This window comes from Acromyrmex echinatior, chromosome 7, assembly GCF_024713525.1.
Source record: "Acromyrmex echinatior isolate Ae372 chromosome 7, ASM2471352v2, whole genome shotgun sequence".
NCBI classification, from domain to species: Eukaryota; Metazoa; Arthropoda; class Insecta; order Hymenoptera; family Formicidae; genus Acromyrmex; species Acromyrmex echinatior.
Window position 1 is genome coordinate 10,683,126 of NC_141858.1, and position 22,773 is coordinate 10,705,898.

At 32.9% G+C, this 22,773-nt stretch overlaps 4 protein-coding genes across 15 annotated transcripts in view; 2 read left to right on the forward strand and 2 right to left on the reverse strand.

Annotated features, from left to right (window-relative positions):
• LOC105154549 (uncharacterized) overlaps nucleotides 1–4,858 on the reverse strand; it is a 36,633-nt gene extending 31,775 nt beyond the window's left edge. For 2 of the 9 annotated variants that reach the window (XM_087407834.1, XM_087407833.1), the window contains exons 1-2: nucleotides 4,789–4,853; nucleotides 4,183–4,708 (exon numbers count right to left, since the gene is read on the reverse strand). The gene's annotated coding sequence lies outside the window, so the exon portion shown is untranslated. Of the gene's footprint in view, nucleotides 1–2,833; nucleotides 4,709–4,788 lie in introns of those variants that run through there. The other 7 variants (XM_087407830.1, XM_087407831.1, XM_011070150.2 and 4 more) reach the window with 7 other exon arrangements.
• Nucleotides 4,843–5,462, forward strand: l(3)87Df (cytochrome c oxidase assembly factor COX20 lethal (3) 87Df). The gene has a single exon (XM_011070149.2). It carries the CDS (start codon nucleotides 4,843–4,845, stop codon nucleotides 5,206–5,208), a length of 366 nt encoding a protein of 121 aa, XP_011068451.1. The 3' UTR covers nucleotides 5,209–5,462.
• Nucleotides 5,463–6,871: 1,409 nt separating this feature from the next.
• Nucleotides 6,872–13,847, forward strand: LOC105154550 (P protein). Its single transcript, XM_011070160.2, has 17 exons — nucleotides 6,872–7,374; nucleotides 7,963–8,128; nucleotides 8,198–8,272; nucleotides 8,363–8,480; nucleotides 8,542–8,614; nucleotides 8,749–8,942; nucleotides 9,636–9,739; nucleotides 9,894–10,053; nucleotides 10,341–10,412; nucleotides 10,715–10,846; nucleotides 10,932–11,186; nucleotides 11,278–11,412; nucleotides 12,185–12,379; nucleotides 12,463–12,696; nucleotides 12,820–13,078; nucleotides 13,315–13,408; nucleotides 13,537–13,847. Exons 1-17 carry the CDS (start codon nucleotides 7,290–7,292, stop codon nucleotides 13,625–13,627), a joined length of 2,442 nt encoding a protein of 813 aa, XP_011068462.1. The 5' UTR covers nucleotides 6,872–7,289; the 3' UTR covers nucleotides 13,628–13,847.
• Nucleotides 13,848–14,259: 412 nt separating this feature from the next.
• Art4 (arginine methyltransferase 4) overlaps nucleotides 14,260–22,773 on the reverse strand; it is a 43,877-nt gene continuing 35,363 nt past the window's right edge. For 2 of the 4 annotated variants that reach the window (XM_087407844.1, XM_011070163.2), the window contains exons 4-8: nucleotides 22,474–22,740; nucleotides 22,163–22,385; nucleotides 21,748–22,034; nucleotides 20,152–20,288; nucleotides 14,260–19,849 (exon numbers count right to left, since the gene is read on the reverse strand). In XM_087407844.1, the coding sequence (XP_087263970.1) occupies nucleotides 19,721–19,849; nucleotides 20,152–20,288; nucleotides 21,748–22,034; nucleotides 22,163–22,385; nucleotides 22,474–22,740 (1,043 nt within the window). In that variant the 3' untranslated portion in view covers nucleotides 14,260–19,720. Of the gene's footprint in view, nucleotides 19,850–20,151; nucleotides 20,289–20,785; nucleotides 21,007–21,747; nucleotides 22,035–22,162; nucleotides 22,386–22,473; nucleotides 22,741–22,773 lie in introns of those variants that run through there. The other 2 variants (XM_011070164.2, XM_011070165.2) reach the window with 2 other exon arrangements.

The window sequence follows — 22,773 nt, forward strand, 5'->3', positions numbered from 1 at the left end:
AACATTCCAAGAAATATGTATAAAACGCGGCTTTTGCTTGGAACTCGGATTTTTTTGCCGCAATAAAAGATCTTGTAAAAATAGTTAAAAAGAAAGTCATGTAGAAATAAGTATATATAAATTACTTTAATGGAAGAGAAACGTTTAATAAAATAATCCTTCTAATCCTTCTAATGGCATCATTTGACTATCGATAAATTCACGGCAAGATAAATCTACGTTATAAGGGCAACGATTGTGCTAAACCGGAAAATAGGACACGGATTTTAAAGACCCGAATCTCTCTCGAACGTCGCTCTCGTCGAAAATTCGGCACAGAACGAACGTAGATGGGAATTGACCCACAAGCGAATACGATAGCAATGACTCTCTAAACATTCAATCTCTCGCAAGATGACTATCATTAATACCGTTATGTAAATATAAATGTATGTGTGTATACATATTTTTTATTTAAATTTTATATTACATTTATTTATATTATGTTATTTTTTTTTATTTTACATATATTTTATACATTTATATTTATTTCATACATTTCTATTATATTTATTCACATATCTCTATTTTATATATAAAAAAATTATTTTCAGATCTATATCTAGTTAAATTTTTAAGTATTTCAGTAAAATCATTCTTTCCGTGTACTCACTGTGTTGATAAAAATAAAGTGACACGTCTCAAAATTAAGTAACTTTTCAGTAAAGCATTTTTTCCTTTCTAAATTAGAACGATGTTTTAATCAAGATAACGATTGTACATAACTTCCTTTCTAATGTTATACTAATTTGCTTTCCGCGTTATACTTTCAATTATAATATATTCTTTAAAACTATGTCATGAGTTTTCGAAATTCAAACACTGCAACATATAAGATTGTGTAAATTTCATTCCTTATTAAAGTTGTGACACTTCTATATCAATATAATATCTATATCAATATAATGTATCCATAAATGTGTCGTCTTTCCACAAAAATATGTTAGTTTTAAGGGTTGATTTCCTTTCATTATTTCAAAAATGCTAATTTTTTATTTCTGTTATTTATTATTTCTCTATCAACGCGACGATATATCTAAAATAATTAATTTTTACTGCAAAACATTCAGAGCGACTATTTGTCCTAGCTTCCTTCGCATGAGGATGATTATTTGAAATAACAAGACTATCAACTTCGAAAGACATACTATAAGAAGCGTCCGAGGATTTTTATTTGAAATGCATCGCATAGATGGTGAAAGGTGACCAGCACGATCTCCAAATGTAGGACAATAAATGGCACTGGCCCGATTTGTCGTAGAGAGCATTGCGGATTACATTAGCTCGTGTTCCGCGTTCCATAACGTCTCGTGGGATCGCCGAATAAAGAGAAATAATTCTGAAATTCGAAGATTTTCCGAGATCCGAAGCGAAGGAGTAAGAAACTTATTGTCAAAGATATGGAGACGTCAATACCTAAGATAATGTAAAATGGTAAATGTTTTCCTTTTGGGAGATACAGTCAATATAGGTATGTGTCATTCTATCTTTGTCATTCATTGAATAAAAAAAGATAGGTGTTTGTGTCTCTTAAAAAAAAAACAGCCTATATAATGATGTTAAAACCCAAGATAAGGTGTAAAATACAGAATAATGACATATCGCTTCCTTACTTCAAAAATGACACAACTAAACAAATTAAGTTCCTCAGAAAAGGAAAAAAACTATTTTTTAATTTGACAGAAAATTATTGATTTATTAAATAATATCAGCAAAAAGAATATATTCTTAACATGATCAAACGTTATTTTTGTTATTTTGGTTTCACAATATGTTTGATTTCTTCAAAATCATTTTTTTTTTGGTTGAAACGATTTTGACATTTTTTTAAAAATATGATTTTATTATGAAGTTAAATAAGTTACTTTTTAATATAATAATTTAATATTCTATCTTTTCATATTTGATCTCAAAAAAATTTTGTTTACAGTATGCTAATGGATTCCTCTCTTCCCCTAACAAATTTCTGGATCCGTCAATGCATTCGGCAAAATATCGTAAAATTTTCGACAGCAACCTGATGATTTCGGATGAACGTTTTTGATTCCCCATACGAAGCAACGGGTAAGCGATCGCGGTTGGTGCCTCTCGCGTCGTAAATGCATGGAATCTGACCTTTCTTGTGCCGCATTCGGCTCTCGCGCAAAATCTCGGCTTACCGTTAGTGTGGAATGTTAGCGGGCACCGGAGATGCCTTTGCAGGTGCAGGTAATTCCCTTAATCGACGCGACGATTTCATTACGTTAGTCCCTCCTGGGAGGCAAACACGATCAGCGCTCGTCGCAAAAAAGATCACGAGGGACTTCCACAATACACAAACGGGACAATAACCCCGTTGACTCCGATCGTTTGTTTCGCATTACTTGCCAATTCTTTAGCTTGCAACAGCCTCCTAGAAAAACAGCGAATTACTGTCTGTTTGAACTTATATTGAACTTTAGATCTCTGGGATGTCCAGAGATGTGAATCTCTCCTCGAGAATCCTTCCTTGATTTCCCTGACTCGCGGCTTCTTGCTTTTGTGAATTCTTTGGATCTTCGTATCTTGTTCCGTCGTGAATGAAATAATACTTCCCATTGAGATCGAGAGTAAAAGGAGCAGAAAAGGATAGATAGCGAAGAGAGAGAGAGAGAGAGAGAGAGAGAGAGAGAGAGAGAGAGAGAGAGAGAGAGCAAGAAAGACGTGGTTAATAATGCGAGGAAATAACGTGCATGCGCCTCTTCCTTTCCCCCGAATTAAAAGCGTATGCGAATTTCTAAATGATGTCACCGCGTCTCCGCGATTCCTTACTCACAGAAACGAAAATCCCTTAGGCGGTTTTATGCTTGGCCTGCCGTAGAGTAATCTCGAATACACTGGAAAAAAATAAAGTCGTCCAGCTTCATGGGAGGATCGAAAAGCTTCACCGCCTTCTCGTTTTCAGACGCGCGTTCTTCCAAAGTGAATCTTATTCAATTTTATCGTCGGACAAAGGATGGCTTCCGATAAAAGGTATCACAAAAATAAAGACTACAGAAACAAAACATAAGTGCGTATACTCCGAAACGTAATCTATTACTATCTCTGGCAATTTATTCCGCAAATGACAAGACAATTGTCGTGAACTCGTCTTATCTCTCACCATCAATTATTATCTTTTGGAACAGCATCCGTCAAAAGTGCTTCGCGGTTTGATGACGTAACGCACCGTTGAACGTACGTTTATACACACCTTCAGTTTATTTATGTGACGCGGATTTAATTTGCACAGCCAGTTTCGAAAGTTCAGACCCGCATTCAGAATCGCGAGCTCCAGAACCTTATATAGTACAGAAGCTTAACATTGCTGCAACATTTCTAATGTTACTGCAGTGTTAGCTGCTGTTGAAATAATTTGTGCTAGGACTGCACCATACCCATATAGGTGCAGATCATTCCGGCAATATTGCAAGCTTCTTATATAAATACAGTAAAAATCATTTCAGTAACATTACAACAACATTGCAACGTTGCAGCAATATTATTGTGAGCTACTGTGTTGTACATCATTCCAGCAATATTGCAGTAACACTATAACTTTGTAACAATGTTGTTGCAAACTTCTGTAATGAAAGTATATTACAGATCATTCTAACAATATTACAGCAACACTGCAACATTCCAACAATATCACATTAATATTAATACAAGACACAGATCATTCTAGCAATATTACAGCAACATTGCAACGTTCCAACAATATCATATTAACATTAACATTAACACTGTACAGCACAAATCATTCCAACAATATTGCAATGTTCCAGCAATATTGTAGTAACACTGCAACTTTGTAACAATTTTGCTGCGAGCTTCTGTGCTATATAGAGGCCATGTCACACTAGGCATGAAAGATTAACGATGAATTGAAGATTAGAATTCTACCAGTAAGATAATTTTAATTCTAATTAGTCATTTTGTTCTAATTAGTCGAATTCTAACATCTCTAATTCACACTTCTCAATCTTCAATGCATACGTGTGACGTGTGACATGAGCTTCCCGCGGTGTTACTTGAATTGTTTTCATGGGTAAGGTTAAGGGACATCGCGATCGACCCCGTGTTACGGTGTCATCGTGTCAGAGGGACACACACAATGCCAAAGTCGAAACTGACAACTCTTACCTCTTCTGCAGCTGAATCTCCCGGGTGAGTCGCGTGGATACGTGGTACACATCGTAGGAACTGAACACGGGGGAGGGGTGGAGCACCTACGAGCAGCGACGCACGGGTGATCGTGCGTGCATGTCACCGCGATTTACACAAATTTGGACGGATGACGACGGGTGTCCCGGGTGCCGTTTTCGGAGTAACACGCAACTCGCGTCCTCGCGACGTGTGCGACGTGACAGGACCGTAGAGTATCCTCCTCTCTCGTTGATTTCCCTTGAAAGGACAGGCGCAGAGTGGTGCGCCACGCTTTTCGGCAGTAATGTCAAACGTCCACGACGGTGCACGACGGATCGTGTTATTCACGCCAACGATCACGTACCAAGTGTGTGCATCGCACGGGATTGAGAGCCGAGCTGAGCCGAGCCGAGCTGAGCCGCACCACCTGTCACTCGGATTCGATAGCACGGAACATGCGTCGTGCGACGTCCCCGGCGCCCTGCACCCCGCATGTCGTCGCCGTGGCCAATCAGCGTTCGACCTGGAGAAAGAGAAGGTAGGAGCACAAAGTGCAAAGAGTGCAAAGATATTACGACTATTATAACTCCAGCTTAACCTTACTTTATGTCTCGCTCGTGAACCTCCTGAAGATTACGTAAAATCGTTGGTATTATTATGAGTAACGTAGATAATGCGATCGTCCAAAATTTGGACGAGGAAGATGAGTCCAAGGCGGTGATGCTGTTCGGCCGAGACATTAGGAGGATCCCCTGTTTCAAGCAGAGTATGCTGTCCGGTATTTACAGCGGTCTCGCGGCCGGCCTGGGCACCTTCATGTTCACCAGTCGCGCACATCTATCGGCGAACGTCGCCCTGGGATCCTACATGGGAGTCACCGTGGTTTATTGGTGCTACTGCCGATACAACTACACGATGGAAAAGTATGAAATGCGAAATCTGCAAGATATCATTCGGCAAAATTCGATCAACGCCGCGGAGAAAAACAAGGGAAGTGTTCAGAGAAAACTGATTGACACATGAAAACTGCTCGTCTGTCGCTAAAGACTTTTAAAATAATGTATACGAGAACAAGAGACGCGTTATCATGCGATCGTAGCACAGTGCGATGTAATATAACTAAGATTATTGTATCATATTTATAAAATATGTGCAAAAAATGCCTGATGAATGTCTGAGTTATTTTTAATCTTTTCAACTGTATATAGTATTTTTACACGTTAATATCATATGTATGAGATTGTTAATTGATTATAATTATAAAATATATCTTGAAACTAACGTGGTTCTAATATTAACACATATAAAAAATAAGAGCATAAAAAACCACAGCACAAGTTATAGTTTGTGATATTTAATTATTATTACATTAATTAAAACATTAAACGTTTCGGCCACAATTTGGCCATCTTCAGTAATTCAATAATATTCTTAAAACGCAGAGTTACATCTAGTTGACATTACATTCAACAGTCGAGAGTTGTAATTAAATAAACATGTTCTTTTATATGTGAAGATGCTTCATACAGTAATGTTACATGTTATTTTTCAAAATAACAACACATAATGTCACGACAAAATTCTAACTGGGTAAAAGAAATAATCGAGATTCATCGTTTGGTTTTTTGCTGTAAAACAGAATCTGGAAATTCTTGTTCTACACTTTTCTTGATATGACAATTGACGTTGTAACATTACTGTATGAAGCATCTTCACATATAAAAGAACATGTTTATTTAATTACAACTTTCGACTGTTGAATTTAATGTCAACTAGATGTAACTCTGCGTTTTAAGAATATTATTGAATTACTGAAGATGGCCAGATTGTGGCCGAAACGTTTAATGTTTTAATTAATGTAGTAATAATTAAATATCACAAACTATAACTTGTGCTGTGGTTTTTTATGCTCTTATTTTTTATATGTGATTATAATTATATTTTTCAACGTATAAAAGTATTAATATTAATATTTATATATTAATTATTAGTAATATTTTTTTTTATGTATCGATAGATTGGTTACGTTAATTGGAATTCTGATTGAAAATAGATAAATCAGAATTTTTTGATTGAATCTATTATAACTCTACTTGAGATAATCAAAATTGTGAAATGATCAGAATTTTCTAGTTCGTTTATATTTTCAACCAAACATTTTTTTCAGTATATGAATTCGTAGAGTTCAACGTTATATACTTAGAGGCTTGTAACTCTTATTGACTGTAACAGTAGCATTGTCATATGTCAATTGCTCAGTTTTATATATGATAAAAAAACTGCACAACAACTACACACTGTAACGCTACAATTACAATCATTAAGAGTTATAGAATAATCTTTTGGTTGTGTGATAATTTAATCACTGTGTGATCACACAGTTGCATTGTACTGTTTCAGCTAATTGATAGTATAAAAAATGATTGATTTTTAATCATAATTGACACAATGTTAATACACGAAATCGTATAATAAAATTATAATGAATTTCTGTATTATATAATATTATATAATAATATTATTACTATAATAAAATTATTTTTCAAACGTATATGTTTAATTTTTCTCCACGAGCATGATTGTTCGAAGCTATTAATGCCTGAAAACTATTTCTTACATTTCTATTTTATTTTAATACTATTATGTATAATGCTATTTTTCATGAATAGTAAAAATCTTCATATTTGTGGAGTCTTCATTCTTATTCTTTAAATCTTTTTAATGAAAGAATTTTACTCTTTTTCAAAATTAATTCAATTTTTATTCTTTAGAATGAGATTCCACTTTAAAGCGTTAAAGAACAAAGCTTACATTCTGATAAATAATTTTCCATAATACACTTTATATAATATAATTCCAATTTCTATATATTCCATGTTATATTGTAAAATGTAAATAATCTATAAAGTGACCTCTGAGAATCTTGTAAATACAAGTGAAACAATGCCTACAGTCAGTAGTGTTTTCAGAGGCGCAACATAGCGCGCGGCATCGTATACATCAAATGCGTGCGAATTAAGTTTAATAAAACTAATATTTTAATTTAACTAAAAATTTATATATAATAAGAGAGACGATAACGACAGATTGAAATAATTCCTACAATGTCACAAAATGATACGAGTGACGACGAATCTAATCCGCCACAGATGTACCTCAAGCCGAATTCTCACGTCCGTAACAATTCAGGTATATTGAAGAATTACGAAATCTGTTTATTTCAATTTCAGGACTTGATGTTGTAGTTTTACATAGGCGGATCATACAATGAATCTCTCAATGGGAAATTTCCTATACACAACTCTGGTAATGTACCGTAGATGACTTGGGACAGAACTTTTGTTAAATTCAGTCGTGATATCCATTCATAAGTCATTAAAGAAAATTTGAAATTTAAACTTTCTTTAGAAACTCATGGATACTAAGATTGATTTATATTGATTGATTTATATGAATTTAACAAAAGTATATGCTGTTCCAAGTCCCTGCATTGTTAACTGCATTGTCCCAAGTCATCTACATTTACGGTATTTATTTTCTAGACAAATGCCAGGCATCATAAAACAATTTTAAGATTAAAATTCAATAAAATTTTAATTTTTTCATTAATTTTATAATTTTTCATTAAAATTCCACTTATTAAATTACAAAGCATACACAATTAAAACTTTTAAAAACGCTAGCAGCTTGAAATGTTCGGGTTCCTTAGAAACTCATGTCTATAGTTCTGAAATCAATTGTAATTTGGACATAATTCTATGACAAATATTCCCAAAGTTATGTGTAGCCCGATCAGTTCCTCCTCCTCCGTTTCGAGCTCTGTGATATTCGGACAAATCTCCGAAGAGGTGCTCCGCGCCTGGAGTCAACTACCAGAAGCGATTCGCCTGGATCCGAGTTTGGCGATCTTTCAGAAAGAATGTGATCGAATAACGGAAACGAGGTGAGCAAAATAAGCCTAAGAAATCGATGAAAAAGGATTTCTATATAACAAAAGATAACGTGTTTCCAGATCTCTGGACTGCGTGAAGAAAGAATGTCTAGTTGTCAACATGTCTCTTGGAATGCCATCCGCGACATCAATCAGGTAAATCTATATATCACGGGGGAACTTTAACAAGATCCTACGTATTCTCAGAACAAACGGATGTAATAATAATTAATGGTATCTTCGCAGCATACAACATCAGAACGTCGACGAAGACGGACAGGATGTGCAAATACAGAAGAGACAGAAGCCTTTTTGCCGTTACATAAAATTAATCATACTCTCCTGTTGTTGGCTTCTATTCACAGTAAGAAAACCATCAGATCGATGTGATCAATTAATAAATCTCACGTTGCTTCATATTGCAGATGATACTGATGTTCAAGAACGAGAGGATTGAGACGATGCATCAGCTTTCTGTATCTAGCAGAGAAAGTACGAGTATCCTTCTAGTCAATTATGAAAAATCAAACTGCGAATTTTTGTCTATTTTGAGCAAGATGAGGAGACAAAATTTCCATAAATAATATAATATCAATCAATCTCAAAATATTCTCCTTATAACGATTATATAGATTATCGAATCAATGAACATGTTACAAATACCTTGATTAGCGTAACGGTGAAAGGACCATTGCTGCCGTTACGAAAACACGAGCAGTATTTATCTGCGAATTTATCTATATGTTATTTGATGGTATGGCTGCAGGTTCTGGTGGACAGAAAAACCAATTCACGTTTCTCCATTACTGATTCGAAGAATTTGAAGGTGATAGCTTTAAATGCGTACAAAATTATTCTTATGTTTATATAAAAAAAACACGAAGTCAAATCCAGCCAAGCCTGAAACAGAGAAAGAAGAAAAGAAATCAGTCACATAAACAAATGCTTATCACAAATATTCTTTTACATACATTTCATAAAATTAATTAATTTTGATTATATTGAATGTATATCGCGTATATTTATTTAAATAGCTAAATCTACTGAAATGCTTAGTCAGCAAATTAAAAGTAACGTAACATCAATGTAATTTCGTATTCAAAAATATAAATGTAATATAACACATGATGTTACATACAGTTACATTGTGTGAAATTATAACACGAATATTTATTTCTCTTCAGCTTAGACAGAATAATTAAAAAAGGGATTTATTATAGTTCACAAATATTTCTTACTTCATTCATCCATCCATTGCTTCGTCGCACGTCTCATATTCAATAAATTCTAATATCTGTCTTTATGTAACTTTCTACCATGTACTTTCTTGCCATTCATTATTTATATCATCACAGCCATAATTAAATAATAAACCTAACGTACATTTCCTTTCATCACTATCATATAATTATAACACTAATTATGTTATTTTACTTTTTGTTGGTATCGACTGGGCATTTATTTACTGGATAATTATAAACTAGCTACACCATACTATATTTGCAATCATTAATTGCAGAACGTAAGTGATGTGTGGATTTTGCCGGTACTACCTGAAAATTTGGCGAGCATTTTCCCCGACCAGAAGCATCGGAAGATTTTCCATATAAAAGCTGATAGCAAGTACGTTATCTTATATTTTTGCTATTATTCAAATCTAATGAAAATGAATTTTGCAAAATATTTATTACAAATTTTGTTGGCAAAACGGAAATATTTAAAAGTCTCACATGCAGTATGATATCTCAGAATTTGTTAGCAAATGTTTTGTTTATAGGACTCTATCGCAAGGCATAATGTTCATCAATCTGCGCACGAATTCGAAGTCTATTCTTTCGCTTTCGATAGGCTACGATTCATCGCCAATAAATGTCGATATCGGTATACCGCTTGCCGCTGTTGTCTTGATTATCTTATACATCCTGATAATTTTCGAGGTAAATCATGTACGCAAATTAGAATGTATTTATTATAAATATGAAAAAGATCACAATATGATATATATGCAGGTATATATATATATATATATATATATATATATATATATATATATAATGTATATTAGTAATTCAAGATTGAATTATTTAAAGCAATAAAGATCCAGTTTCGACTGTAAAGACATTTTAAATTTCTAATATTAATTGTGTTTCTCACATATGCAGTCTAAAATAAAGATTCTTAATAATGTATTTATTCCCGAATGCTTCATGTTTGACCGAATTAGGTAGTACATAAAGCTCTAGCTGCTATGCTGGCATCCACGATGTCCATCGCAATATTGGCGGCTCTAAATGAGGTATCGCAAATACACGCTCTTTTAATTTCTATGACGGAATCTTTTAAAAGAGAAATATAAAAAGTGTACTAAAAGGATGATTTTACAGTATCTAAAAATTTAGTTATAGATCTGAAAATAATTTTGTTAAATCATGAAAATAATGATTAGAACATTAAAACTGATTGGTAGCTCATATCATGCTTGAGATTCTCACGTAATTATTTTATGGCCCAACAAAATTATTTTCAGCTATTTATATCTAGCTACATTTTTAGATACTTCAACAAAATCATTTTTCCATTTGGCATTTTGTACTTTAGCGTCCGAGTATGAGCGAACTTATCTCTTGGATAGATATGGATACGCTGCTGTTACTGTTCTCGATGATGATACTGGTTGCCAACATCGCCGAAACTGGAGTATTCGACTGGCTGGCAGTTTATGCTTACAAAGTGAGAAAAAGAACACATTGGTACATGTCAACAAAGTAAAAAAAAAGTTGAATTTGAGGTACCTTTATTCACCTTTCATTTTTAGATAACCGCCGGAAGATTGTGGCCATTGATAATGGCCCTCTGCTTCTTCACTGCGTTTTTGTCATCATTGCTAGATAATGTGACGACCATATTATTAATGACTCCGGTAACTATTAGACTATGCGAGATAATGGAATTGAATCCAGTACCAATCCTGACTGCTATGGTAATTTATTCCAACATAGGAAGTAGTACGACACCGATCGGCGATCCGTCGAATGTCATCATCGCTTCCAATCAGGATGTTAAAAACGCCGTGAGTTACACGAATATGCTATATTGCCCGCACAGAAATAGAAGATAACGTCTTTAGTTGATCTGATAATTAACAAATAATTATGTCGTAGGAAATTGATTTTAGTACATTTGTTTTGCACATGAGTATCGGCGTGATATTGGTGTTGATTATAGTTAGTGCGCAAATCCGCTACATTTTTCGAGATGTCGCAGTTCTTAGATTCGATGAGCCGCAAGACGTACAGGTATAATACGCCAAACTTCCAATAAATTATATTCAGACAAAAAAGGCCTTCTTTTTCCATACCTAGGACTGAACGACTTCTTGCACGATTTATCTTTTGTCTTATTCTCTTCAATGCGAAAAATGAACGTGCAAGAAGTTCAGACAATGGTAGCAACCATAAAAGTGATAACTGTACAAGTTTTATTGTAGAATTAATGTGTATATAGTTACTTTATATTTATTATAGTTATAAAACAGTTTTTTCAACTGTATATTAATTTTGTTTACTGTATATTAATTTAATTTATTTTAATATAAATAAATCTTATTGTTAAAAGGTAAGATTGATTTTATTAAAGTATCTAAAAATTTAGGTAGATTTGAAAATAATTTTATTGGATTATCAAAGCAACTACATAGAAAACTTAAGTATAATGAAAAATGCTACAAAAAGTTTTGACATTTTGGCAATCAATTTCAGCATCCTATATAAATATTTTAATAGTCCAACAAAAAATTATTTTCAGATCTGTATTTAACTAAATTTTTAGATATTTCAATAAATCATTCTTTCTTATAATTGCTATTTCTTTCTGAATGTATAGTATACTGTCTAAAACTTTTACAATGAGTCTCTGTCTCTGAAGAATAAAAATCTTACTTTTAAAAGTTGAAAATTAAGCCACTCTTTCTCAAAAAGACATGCTCAATTTTTATTCTTCAGAGTAAGTTTCCACTTCAAAAAATTTAGAAAATAAATTATGATGTTGCGCATGATTGTTTATTCACAGGAATTGAGGCATACGATTGTTATTTGGCAACGAGCGGCAGCGAGTCTGTCCACTTACAGCAAGGATGAAAATTTGGTGAGGGAAACGTTGCTGAAGAAAGTGAAACGTTTGTTGTCGCAGCTAAAGAAGAAGCTAATAACAGGAAGCGCGGCGTTAGAGAAGTACAAGACCACGCTTGAGGAATTACAAGAAAAGGCAAGCTGGATAATCTTTCATTTTTCACGAGCTTCATCATGCTTCAATCATTAATCGCAGTATTTCGTGTTTTTTTTTTCCAGTATCCTATTAGAGATAAGTGGTTGCTGGTAAAATCTGGATGCGTGTTGGCTTTCGTGATCACAATCTTTTTCCTACACAGTCTACTTCATTTACATGTGTCTTTGGGCTGGATCGCCTTACTCGGCGTTCTGCTGCTTTTGATACTAGTCGATAATCAAGATTTCGATGGCCTCATGGCGCGCGTTGAATGGGGCACTTTGTTATTTTTTGCATCGTTATTTATTCTTATGGAGGTAGTACAAGAAAAACTCTATAAAAATTCTTGCCAATTCGAATGTAGACTCCTCGAGATGGAGTCTTTTTAGACTAAAAGGAATTCGTTGAGAAGTTTAATAGCATTTGAACAAATTCCTTAGGCTCTTTCACGTTTGGGTATCATCTCGTGGATCGGTCAAAAGACGCAGGATTTTATTCTATCGGTCAACGAGGAGTCTCGATTAGCTGTTGCTATATTACTGATGCTTTGGGTGTCGGCTTTGGCTAGCTGTTTCGTTGACAATGTATCACTCACCACTATGATGGTGAGAATCGCGACGAATCTTGCCCAAAATCGCGAGCTCAGCTTGCCTATGCAACCTCTAATATGGGCACTGACGTTTGGAGCTTGTTTGGGAGGTAAGAAATTTTCTAGACCTCAATGGTCTCTCAATTAATCTAAAACTGCAAAGTTTATCTCAAACATAAAATCATTTTTCGAGCTTTGTACAGCATCATGATTTTCTCAATATATTTACACGATCGCGTTGAAGTAACGATAATCAAAGATCATGCCTCGAAAATTGATGCTTTCAAACGAAGAGCGCCAATTTTGTTCGCATGACTAGCAGTTGTTCAGGTGAATATGTTTAAAGGAAATGGAACTTTGATTGGAGCTACTGCCAATGTTATTTGCAGTAGCCTCGCGGAACAACACGGTTATAAATTCAATTTCATGCAATTCTTCAGGTAAGTGAAACCATGACGTCACGATTAATAAAAATATGTCACCGCGTTTCGAAGACATTGTGACTTGTCACTTTCCGTAATTAAAGGCTGTGTAATTAAAGTGCGTGATTGTTTCGATTGCATTGCAGGGTAGGATTTCCCATCATGTTAACGAGTACCATAACAATTATGGTATATCTGATGGTTGTTCACGTTGTCTTCGGCTGGAACGGAAAATAAATAAGAAAGACATATGAGTGAGGATCTGTTCAATGTACAAGAAATAATAATACTCGTAAATGTACTTATTATATAATTTTTTTAAGAGCAATATCCATTACGCAAAACCGAACGTATTTTCGTAAAGTATCAAAAAAGAAAGAGCATGATTAATATGTAAATTCGTTTTACTTTCAATATTTCTACATATATTTCTATGAAACTGTAAGGGAAAAAGAAATCTGTAAAATTCTTTTTAATACGGCCGAACTTCTTTATTTTTTTTTCAAATATTGTTCTTATTTATTTATATAATATAAAATAATTCTAGTAATACGCATAAAATAAACATGTTGCGTCTTTCATCTTTCGTTCGCTTTTTTTGTAAGCAAACTGTGCACATAGCCACATATAATCACGTGGCAATGAAGTAAGTTACTAAAGAAAAATTTCTATTTACAGAGAAATAGCTGTAACAGAGTAAAAGTGTTCTGTTATATGTAAAATCAGTCATGTGTATATATTATAAATAATTATATTACTTACAGTTATATTATTAAATATTATTTTCTCAAGATTTTTTCAATTGCTTGCCTTTAATGATGAAACACAATGACAACATTAAATATTGATAAAAGATTACAATTGGCAGATCATAATTGCAAAAAGATTTAATGATCACATAAAATACATATATATGCTAGACAATTCGTTGAAATATTATTGTTAAAAATGAGGCTCTCCGGGAGAAGAGAAAAAGATCTTAATTCCAAAAATTGCCGCCCGGCAGATTTTAAAATCAAATAACTTATCATAAGCTTATACTTGTATCCTCCTAATTAAACATGCCCCTTAATTCAGCATAATAGTCGCACTTGAAATAAACTATATGTCAAAACCTATTTCTTACAAAAATAATTAGCTGATAGTAAATTATCATGTGATGCATCGTTATATAACACGAAATTTATTAAAACTTATTAAAATATAAGCGTTGAATCATGAGTGATTCGTTGAACTTGTTTGTATCCAACAAACGACGTCTAGAATTGTGTGCGCAGCAAAAAAATTTTCTTATAAACGGTAAAAAAGGCTGCGTTTGCTGCAAAAATATTGTCGTATTTACAATGAATATAACATACTAGTAATGTGTCATGTTAAAAACGATATCTCTGCTTTACTATAATCCTGTTATCTGTAAGTACTACAATTTCAAATGATGCGTCAAATTATTTCTCTTCCATTTGCGTAGAATTTTATTCTCAAACGTGCATGGCAGAAGCGACATACTTTTATATAAATTGTATGTTTTGGATTTCGAAGCTTCGGTAATCTGCAAAATAAAATCTATAAATTAGCTGTCATTTTTAATTAAAATTATTTAGACATATATTCAAAATGTTATCTGCTAAAAACTGCAGAAATGTATTGCCGAAACATTCCTTGAAGAATTATCGTGAACGAGTAGTCCCACAGGTATAACGAAGGAAACCATCAGTTCGAGAAAAACTTATTTTAAACATGACTGGTCAATTTTACTACACAGTTACATTATAGATTATATTTGTATGAATCTGATTTTATGCGATTACATAATGTTTTCGTCAAGTCATGCCTACGCTTTACCGGGATGTGAATCGTAAACGAAAACCTGCACCTGCATTGCATCTGTTATAATAATGTCGAATTGCGAACAAACTTAACTTAAAGAGACGAGTCAAATCCAAACACTTAGCGCAGTAAAGGCATTCTTCGAGCTCGCGTAACTACCTGAGATATCTTATATAGTTTTCAGTCGTTGAAACGCACAGATTCCTATATAACACTGCTGGACTACTTAATACTCGGATATACCGCCAGAAAACATACACGAGCGACAGGCTAGCTAACGAAGTGTACCCCAGTTCAGGAATAAAATGTTTGAGATCCAACGGAAAAATAAATATGATTTAAAGACGCCGACACACACGTATATATCCTTGAATGGAACATTATATCAGTTGCGTAAAATTTAAAGAAAAAACTCAGAATGGTATAAAAATGAAACAGGAAAATTTGCGAAGAATGTAACTGGGATGAGATATGTAATATCGCGTATGTTTTTCCAAGCGGTGTAGCAGTCTTATATATTCAATATTCTAACGTTACAAAAAGAAAAAACGCACACATCCACATATCAATGTAAGAGAACGCCGAAAGCAACACTCGGAAATGTAATTGATATTAAGTGTTTTGTCGCCCTTAATATAATCTTTGATGTTCCGAGATGGTTCCGATATACGAAAAAATAGGCAGACAAGGAATTATGTTCTAGGTGTTGCTAACGGTGTTACCATCCCAAAGAAACGATGGAAGAAGCAAGTCCTTACATTAATTATTACAACAAACCATGCAATATTAGTAGCACTTGTGGAATGCCTGTCACGAGATTGGTTTGTATATCTATGTGCCAAGGCGCGTATTAACAAGCGTATGGTACTTCTGTCCTCAGGAAATACTTCATCGAGAAATAGCGACACGGGTATTTATTCGCAAGTGCACGCAAGGTACGAAAAAAATCCTGTAAAGAGTAAGTACAAATTATCTAGCTTTGATTCTCGAAGTGCGCCAGTGCGTCGCGTGTCGTATCGCATAATCACCTCCTGCATCGAGGAGTTTCTCGATTCGAAGAGTAATCGTGAAAGTAACGCGTGACAAGCTACTGAGAAAAATTATCGTCATATTCATTCACCGGCGATGAGGTAACTAGGAGGTGCATTTAGATGGCAAGTATGTGCAGATAACAAATAAAATGTAACTTCCTTAAAACCTAATAGGACTTAAAGGAGTCCTCTCGAGATCTTAGGATAATGTTGTACGCGTACAGTTTACCAGGAACAGAACACTTGAATAAATCTTCTAGATATGAAGATATCTACAATATTTATAGAATATTTAGACTTCTTTTGGGGATTTTTTTATCCTCCGAAATTACGACTTATTGTCCAATTTTACCGCAGGATTTTTGTTTTATTAATTACGGAATAATATTCTACCGCTCAAAATTTTTTACGGGATAATTGCAATTGGAATCATCTTTTTTACCTCACAAACAACTGTTATAATATACCATTAAACTATTTCGACTATTTATAATTTCTAATTATGTCAACATCTCAAAACGACATCCGTAAACTGCATCTTCAAATCTAAAAATATTATCCAGTTGTACTATTTCTGGTGGGTCGACTGGTATTATTCTTAAACAATATATAGAAATTATTTAAGAATATGTGTATATACATACAGTAGCACATATATAGTGACAACTGACAGTCTCTCTCATTCTCACACTTATTCGCTGGACTGAACAATTTTTAATTGAATAAAGCATCATTAAATATGGGATTCAACACATATTTGTTTTGTTTATACGAAACTGTACGTTCAACGTTTTCACAATTTAACCCTTTCCACTCTTTGTGTTATCATTGATAAATTAATTGAAAAAATTAATTCATCGATGATAATTAATGAAAAAATTAGTAAAGATAATGAAAATTTTATTAAATAATAATTTTAATGAACATTAATGTTTTTTTTATTAATTAAACTGTGAAAAGGACAATAGACATTAAATAATTGTTCAACGATCGAATTTTATATCGTGATATTGTTAAATGAAAAGGGTTAAAAACGATGGAAGAGCTGAAAAAAACATTATAGCTGAAAATTTTTGTTTTAGTTCATAACACTGTTATAAATATAGAAAATATGCATGTTTCCAAGTATCACTATTTATCATGTGTATAGATCAATGCAAATAAACGTCCATTTTTAAAGATTTTTTATTATTAATTATTCTACTAAGATCACGCGTAGACGAGATACAGATTACTAAAGCCATCTATTGGAAAATAATGAATTTCTTTTTACTACACCTAATATATAAATTGTATATAAATGTGACATAAAGTTTAATAATGCAAAAATGACTTTTAATTATTTACTTATAGATGTGGCTAGAGATGTAAACGACAGAAAAATAGAATTAGAATAAAAAACTCAGGAAAGAATGGTTTTTTTCTTTCGGTTTTGATAGGTTTTTTACTCGGATATTTTTTTTTAGCATTTCACGATTTCGATGCTGTACTATTGTTCTAGAATTTAGTTTTTGCACTTATTCTTCATAAGATTTCTGTGAAAAAATAGTTACAAAAGTAAAATATAATGATCAATATTATATAATGCCGGTGGCTATAAATATACTTTTTACTATTATTTGAATGATATTTTATATTGTACTCCAATTATAAAATTTAAGTAAGTGTTCTATACCGTTATTAAAACAAATACTTTGCTAGACTAATCGACATTGGGGTGTTGTCTCAAAATAATTAAAATATAGAATACAAAATAATTAAAACATAGAGTACAATTGTAACCAATATGCAATGTCTATTATGCTTATAAAGTATTATCTGTTAATAATATCATTTATTTACCTTTTATATATCTCTCTATTAATAATATCATTTATTTAACTTTTAAATATAAAATATTTGTCATTCAAATAATTACATTGAACTATATGTTTTTTCATAAATTTTACGTAATTTGAAAAAAAAATCGTTATTTACAGTAAAAAATTAGGTTTTTATTCCAAAGTAAACCGTTTTTTACATCTTCTAAATGCGGCGAAGAAAAAACATATGATACATGTTTATTTTAATTTGTGAATAATGTAGCTCGAAACTTAACGTCACATTAAATTTTTTACAAAGGATCTTTCAAAATAGACATTTATCTCGACTACAAAATATACATAAAAAAATTAAGTTAATAACGCATAGTTTTACAATTTACAAATCATATTATATAAACCTTTATAAGATTCCATTGGAGCGATCCTTGTCCAGCGTAATGCATTTATCCTTGTGTAATGCATTTATAATAAACCTGCAATTACATGTACATACTATGGAAATGTATATAATATGTCACGTTGATAATTCGGGATGATTTTCATGTATAGTCATCGTCATCATTTCCTGTTTTCTAGATGAAGTATCTCACGACCTACGTTTGCGTCAAACATTCAGATATATATACAATTTATCTACGAAACGAATTAATCATTCGATGAATAATTGCCTTACACCCTTCAAATAATTAAAATGTCTCGATACGGATTTACACGGGATTGAAATATATGCGATAATATAGCTGATGCTCTAATACTCATAAAAAGTTGTACTATCTTGTGTATTGTGTCATGCTAACGAAATAAAGACACGTCGATTAAAACAAGCGCAAGAGACATCTGAATAACAGGTAATGCCACAGAGTGCTTTACAACATATGATCCTAATGTATTATTGCTCTTTGCACTTCTCAAAATGTTCGAAACGTCGCTTTTTTCCTATTCTAAAAACTCGTGTAAAAGTCGCTTGATATCGAAACCCAACCAAGCCAACGACACAGCTTAGTAAAATATGACTGTCTTCGAGTATTTAGAGTCGATTCTAAATCATCTCAATTTGAAGTAAAACAAATGGACCGCGCGACGCGATCATTCCCGATTCTCTCCTTTACTATAAGTCACGGATTTATGTCAAGACTTCGTAAAATAGTGATGCCTATACTATAGCGACTGTATATTGTCATTAAAAATATTATATTTTCACGTGGATATATTTGGCAAGCATGCACGTCGATTTGGAAGATCTTTTTTTTTTCCTTTCCTTTTCTAAGTGACGACCAAATAAAAATCGAGTGTATAAGAGCTAATGACAACTACGAGAGGACGGCTCGCAGTCTTTTCCAACGTGCCTCCAATTGAGACTTATTCCTGACAGGATTCCAATCGAACGCAAACTCAGGACTGACTGTACTTTTGTTTGAATAAGCAACATTGTTATGGCTAAAATCTGAATTGAAATTGGCCAAGTCAACAGTACTTAAAATTCGTACGGCGGACGAGAGGCGAAGCTTACTGGTTGGGGAGCTAAATACCAGTTTGCGGCCTTGCTTACTGTTGTTGCCGATGTCTCCAATACTGCTACTATTATTACGATCGTTTTGTAATTGTTTTACTTTGCGGGAATACTCGGCGAGAAACGATTTCGCCATAGATCATTGCCGATACGCCTGTGGCGATATGCCGTTCCCAGGAGTCACGTAGTCACCGATCATCAGGCTGGGATTCACTGGGTAATGAGAAGTGTTGCCGAGAACCAGCGATTGCTGGAAAGTAACACCAAGCTGTAGCGCGAAAGTCACGCAAGCAGACGTATTGTTTTAGTTTCCGTCTCTCACGTAAATTTTATTAAATGTATGTATGTATGTATGTATATATATATATATATGTATATATATATATATATATATATATATACATATATATATATATATATAGTACTACACACGCATATTGTAACAATTTTTCAGCAGAACAATTATTTCATGCTTGTGTTATATCGTCTAAAGCATTATTGTAAATAAAATACATTTTTTATTGCTTTGACAGCTTATTGTGAAAATGTCAAGTTTAGAACTGTACTTACAGTGGCAGGTGACGTAAACATATTTGGAGTTATTCCACCGCCTATTAATTGTGCTGCTTGAGTGCTCGTCGCTGTACCTCCTACGCGACCCCGTCCTGTACTCGAAATGGAACCCGGATGAATATTTGGTTGTCCTCCTGTTACATAAAAATCCGTACATTTTCTTTATATGTACGAATGAAATGAATAAAAAGTACGATTTAAAAATATAAACTAAGACACTGAGTTACATTGAACTACTCATATTAAATTTTTACTGAGAGAGAGAGAGAGAGAGAGAGAGAGAGAGAGAGAGAAAGAGAATAAAGATTATTAATTAAAAGTAAAAATGATTTAAAAAATAGTTGAAATATATTTGAAACAGTCAATTATTACAATAAAAATCATTAACACATTATGCAAAACTAGAGAAATGTTTTTATAAATAATTTAATAAAAAGATATTTATATATAAACTATTGTATCCATTACTATTCGCGGATAATAATAAAAAAAGAGATTTTTAATTTAGATTTGATCAATTTATCATCATTTCGTTACAATAAATAATAGAATAATAACTTAAATCTAAATATTGGGAGGAGAAGAATATATTTACTTTTTAATGGGATATATTAAAGAATATAGTTAAATATTTATAAATCCATACTAAAACAATAAAGTTTATTTACATGAATTGCAGATTCTACAAAATATGTATAAATTAGAACAATCACAAGGAACTTTTTCTTCTTTGTACAAATATCTTCCATGATGTAGAATAATAAAATATTGTGTCCATTCCGTAAGTACCAGTACAATAAAAAGGTCCAGCAATAATTTAATAATTTGATATTTACGTAATAAAGAATTTATCTGTAATTATAACAATGTCAGCATCTAATAATTAAAAATATTCAATATCTTTAATCTAAATATTTCACTACTGCAATTGTTATTAACTACAATAATTTCTATTCCACAACTTCTATATGTGTATACAAAGAAAAATTTTCTACACTAAGAATATCTAATAATTTCAAATCATTCTTGTACTATATATGTAAAATTTTGGGAATATTATATTTCATGCTAAATATATTTTTTTTATTTTATGTTTACGTGGAAAAAGCTGTTAAAATAAAAGATTTTAAACAGTAAAATAATAAAACTTTGATACATTAAAAGAAACGTAAATTATAATATCCTTGTATGATACAGTATGTAAAATGTATTATGGTAAATAACAAACTGCAAAAACAGTAGAAAGGAAAAATATTTATTTTGAACAATACTGGAATTTAGGATATCTCAGATTATAAAGACGATCATTTGTTATCATTGAGGAAATGTTTTATATTTAGATATTTTGTTTTAAATATTGCATATAGCGAATACATAGAATGTGGGCCGAAATTATTCAACGATCACGTGGGCACCTTTCATACATATTGTGACACACGATTTCATAAATACGTTTCAAAAATTAGACGTCGGAGAATTAAAATCGCCAGGGCGTGATGCATGTGGCAAGAACGTTGATTACAAATATTATATATTCCACACGGCACAATTAATACATATAATGATACACTGAAGAGTCAAACCAAACCTTACCTATTGCCAGCAAATTATTTGGATTTACTGTGGCGCTTGTATCCATCGACACTTCGCCAAGACCATTAACCGACATTCCATTGACCATATTCACTGCTTGTCGAGCACCCTGCGCATCCAGAGTCGTCCAATAGGATTCGCTAGGTGAAGTGTTATTTAAACCAGGAGGCGGTTGTGCTGCAGCGCCTGTGTATCGGAAGTAAGGATTTTTCAAGTCTAAGGTGTTGTTACTGCTTTCTAGATTTGTTCCTTCAAGCTTCAGTTCTATTGTTACATCATAGGATTGTCTGAAACAAAATATATTATGTATACAAGAGAATGACATAAATATAGAGAAATAGATCTGTAACAAAGGTTAGAATATGAAATAGTGTCAAGTGAGAGACAGTAGAGATAGATACAAGTATTCCCTCACCTTTTATTTGCTATAAGAATGACTTTTCCAGAGAGCAGTTGCCCACTTTTACAAAACAATGGGTTTTCTAAGAGGCAGCGTACTTGATACCAATGTGTGAGAGGTTCTGTAGGAGCAGTACTTAACCAAACTTGTTGTGTTGATCCAATAAACGCTACATCGAACCAAAAAGCTAAACCATGGCATGTACCACTCTCCAGTATATGAAAATCGACATTTATTTCTAAAAAAGACAATTTATAGGATGTTAGCAGTGTCGCGTTATAGCTCGTTCATAAATCGTAACAGTTTTTATTCTTTTCCTTCCATACCTATTTTATGTAAATCAGTCTCATCAGCTGTTTGGAAGTCTACTATGTGCCTCACAGATTTCGCCATACATATTCTAATATCAAAAGTATCGACAATCGGTTGTCTAAAATATTCTTTAATGGCGTTATTTCTCATGGCCGAGAGATCTACTCCGTGAAAACATGTCTGATACCAAAAGTTGGCCTTATTGAACTGTTCCATATAAAGATTTTCATCGGAAAAGGGTGCGATATGCAGATCACCTCTGGAGGGAAACATTCTTCCGCCTGTATATAAAAATAATTTGATTAAGGAAAAAA

Coding starts and splice junctions, on each gene's coding strand:
- LOC105154550 (XM_011070160.2), top strand. CDS start 7,290: ATGTCACAAAATGATACGAGTGACGACGAATCTAATCCGCCACAGATG. Junction 8,615..8,748: donor ATCTAGCAGAGAAAGTACGA/GTATCCTTCTAG, acceptor ACGATTATATAG/ATTATCGAATCAATGAACAT. Junction 9,740..9,893: donor CATATAAAAGCTGATAGCAA/GTACGTTATCTT, acceptor TTTTGTTTATAG/GACTCTATCGCAAGGCATAA.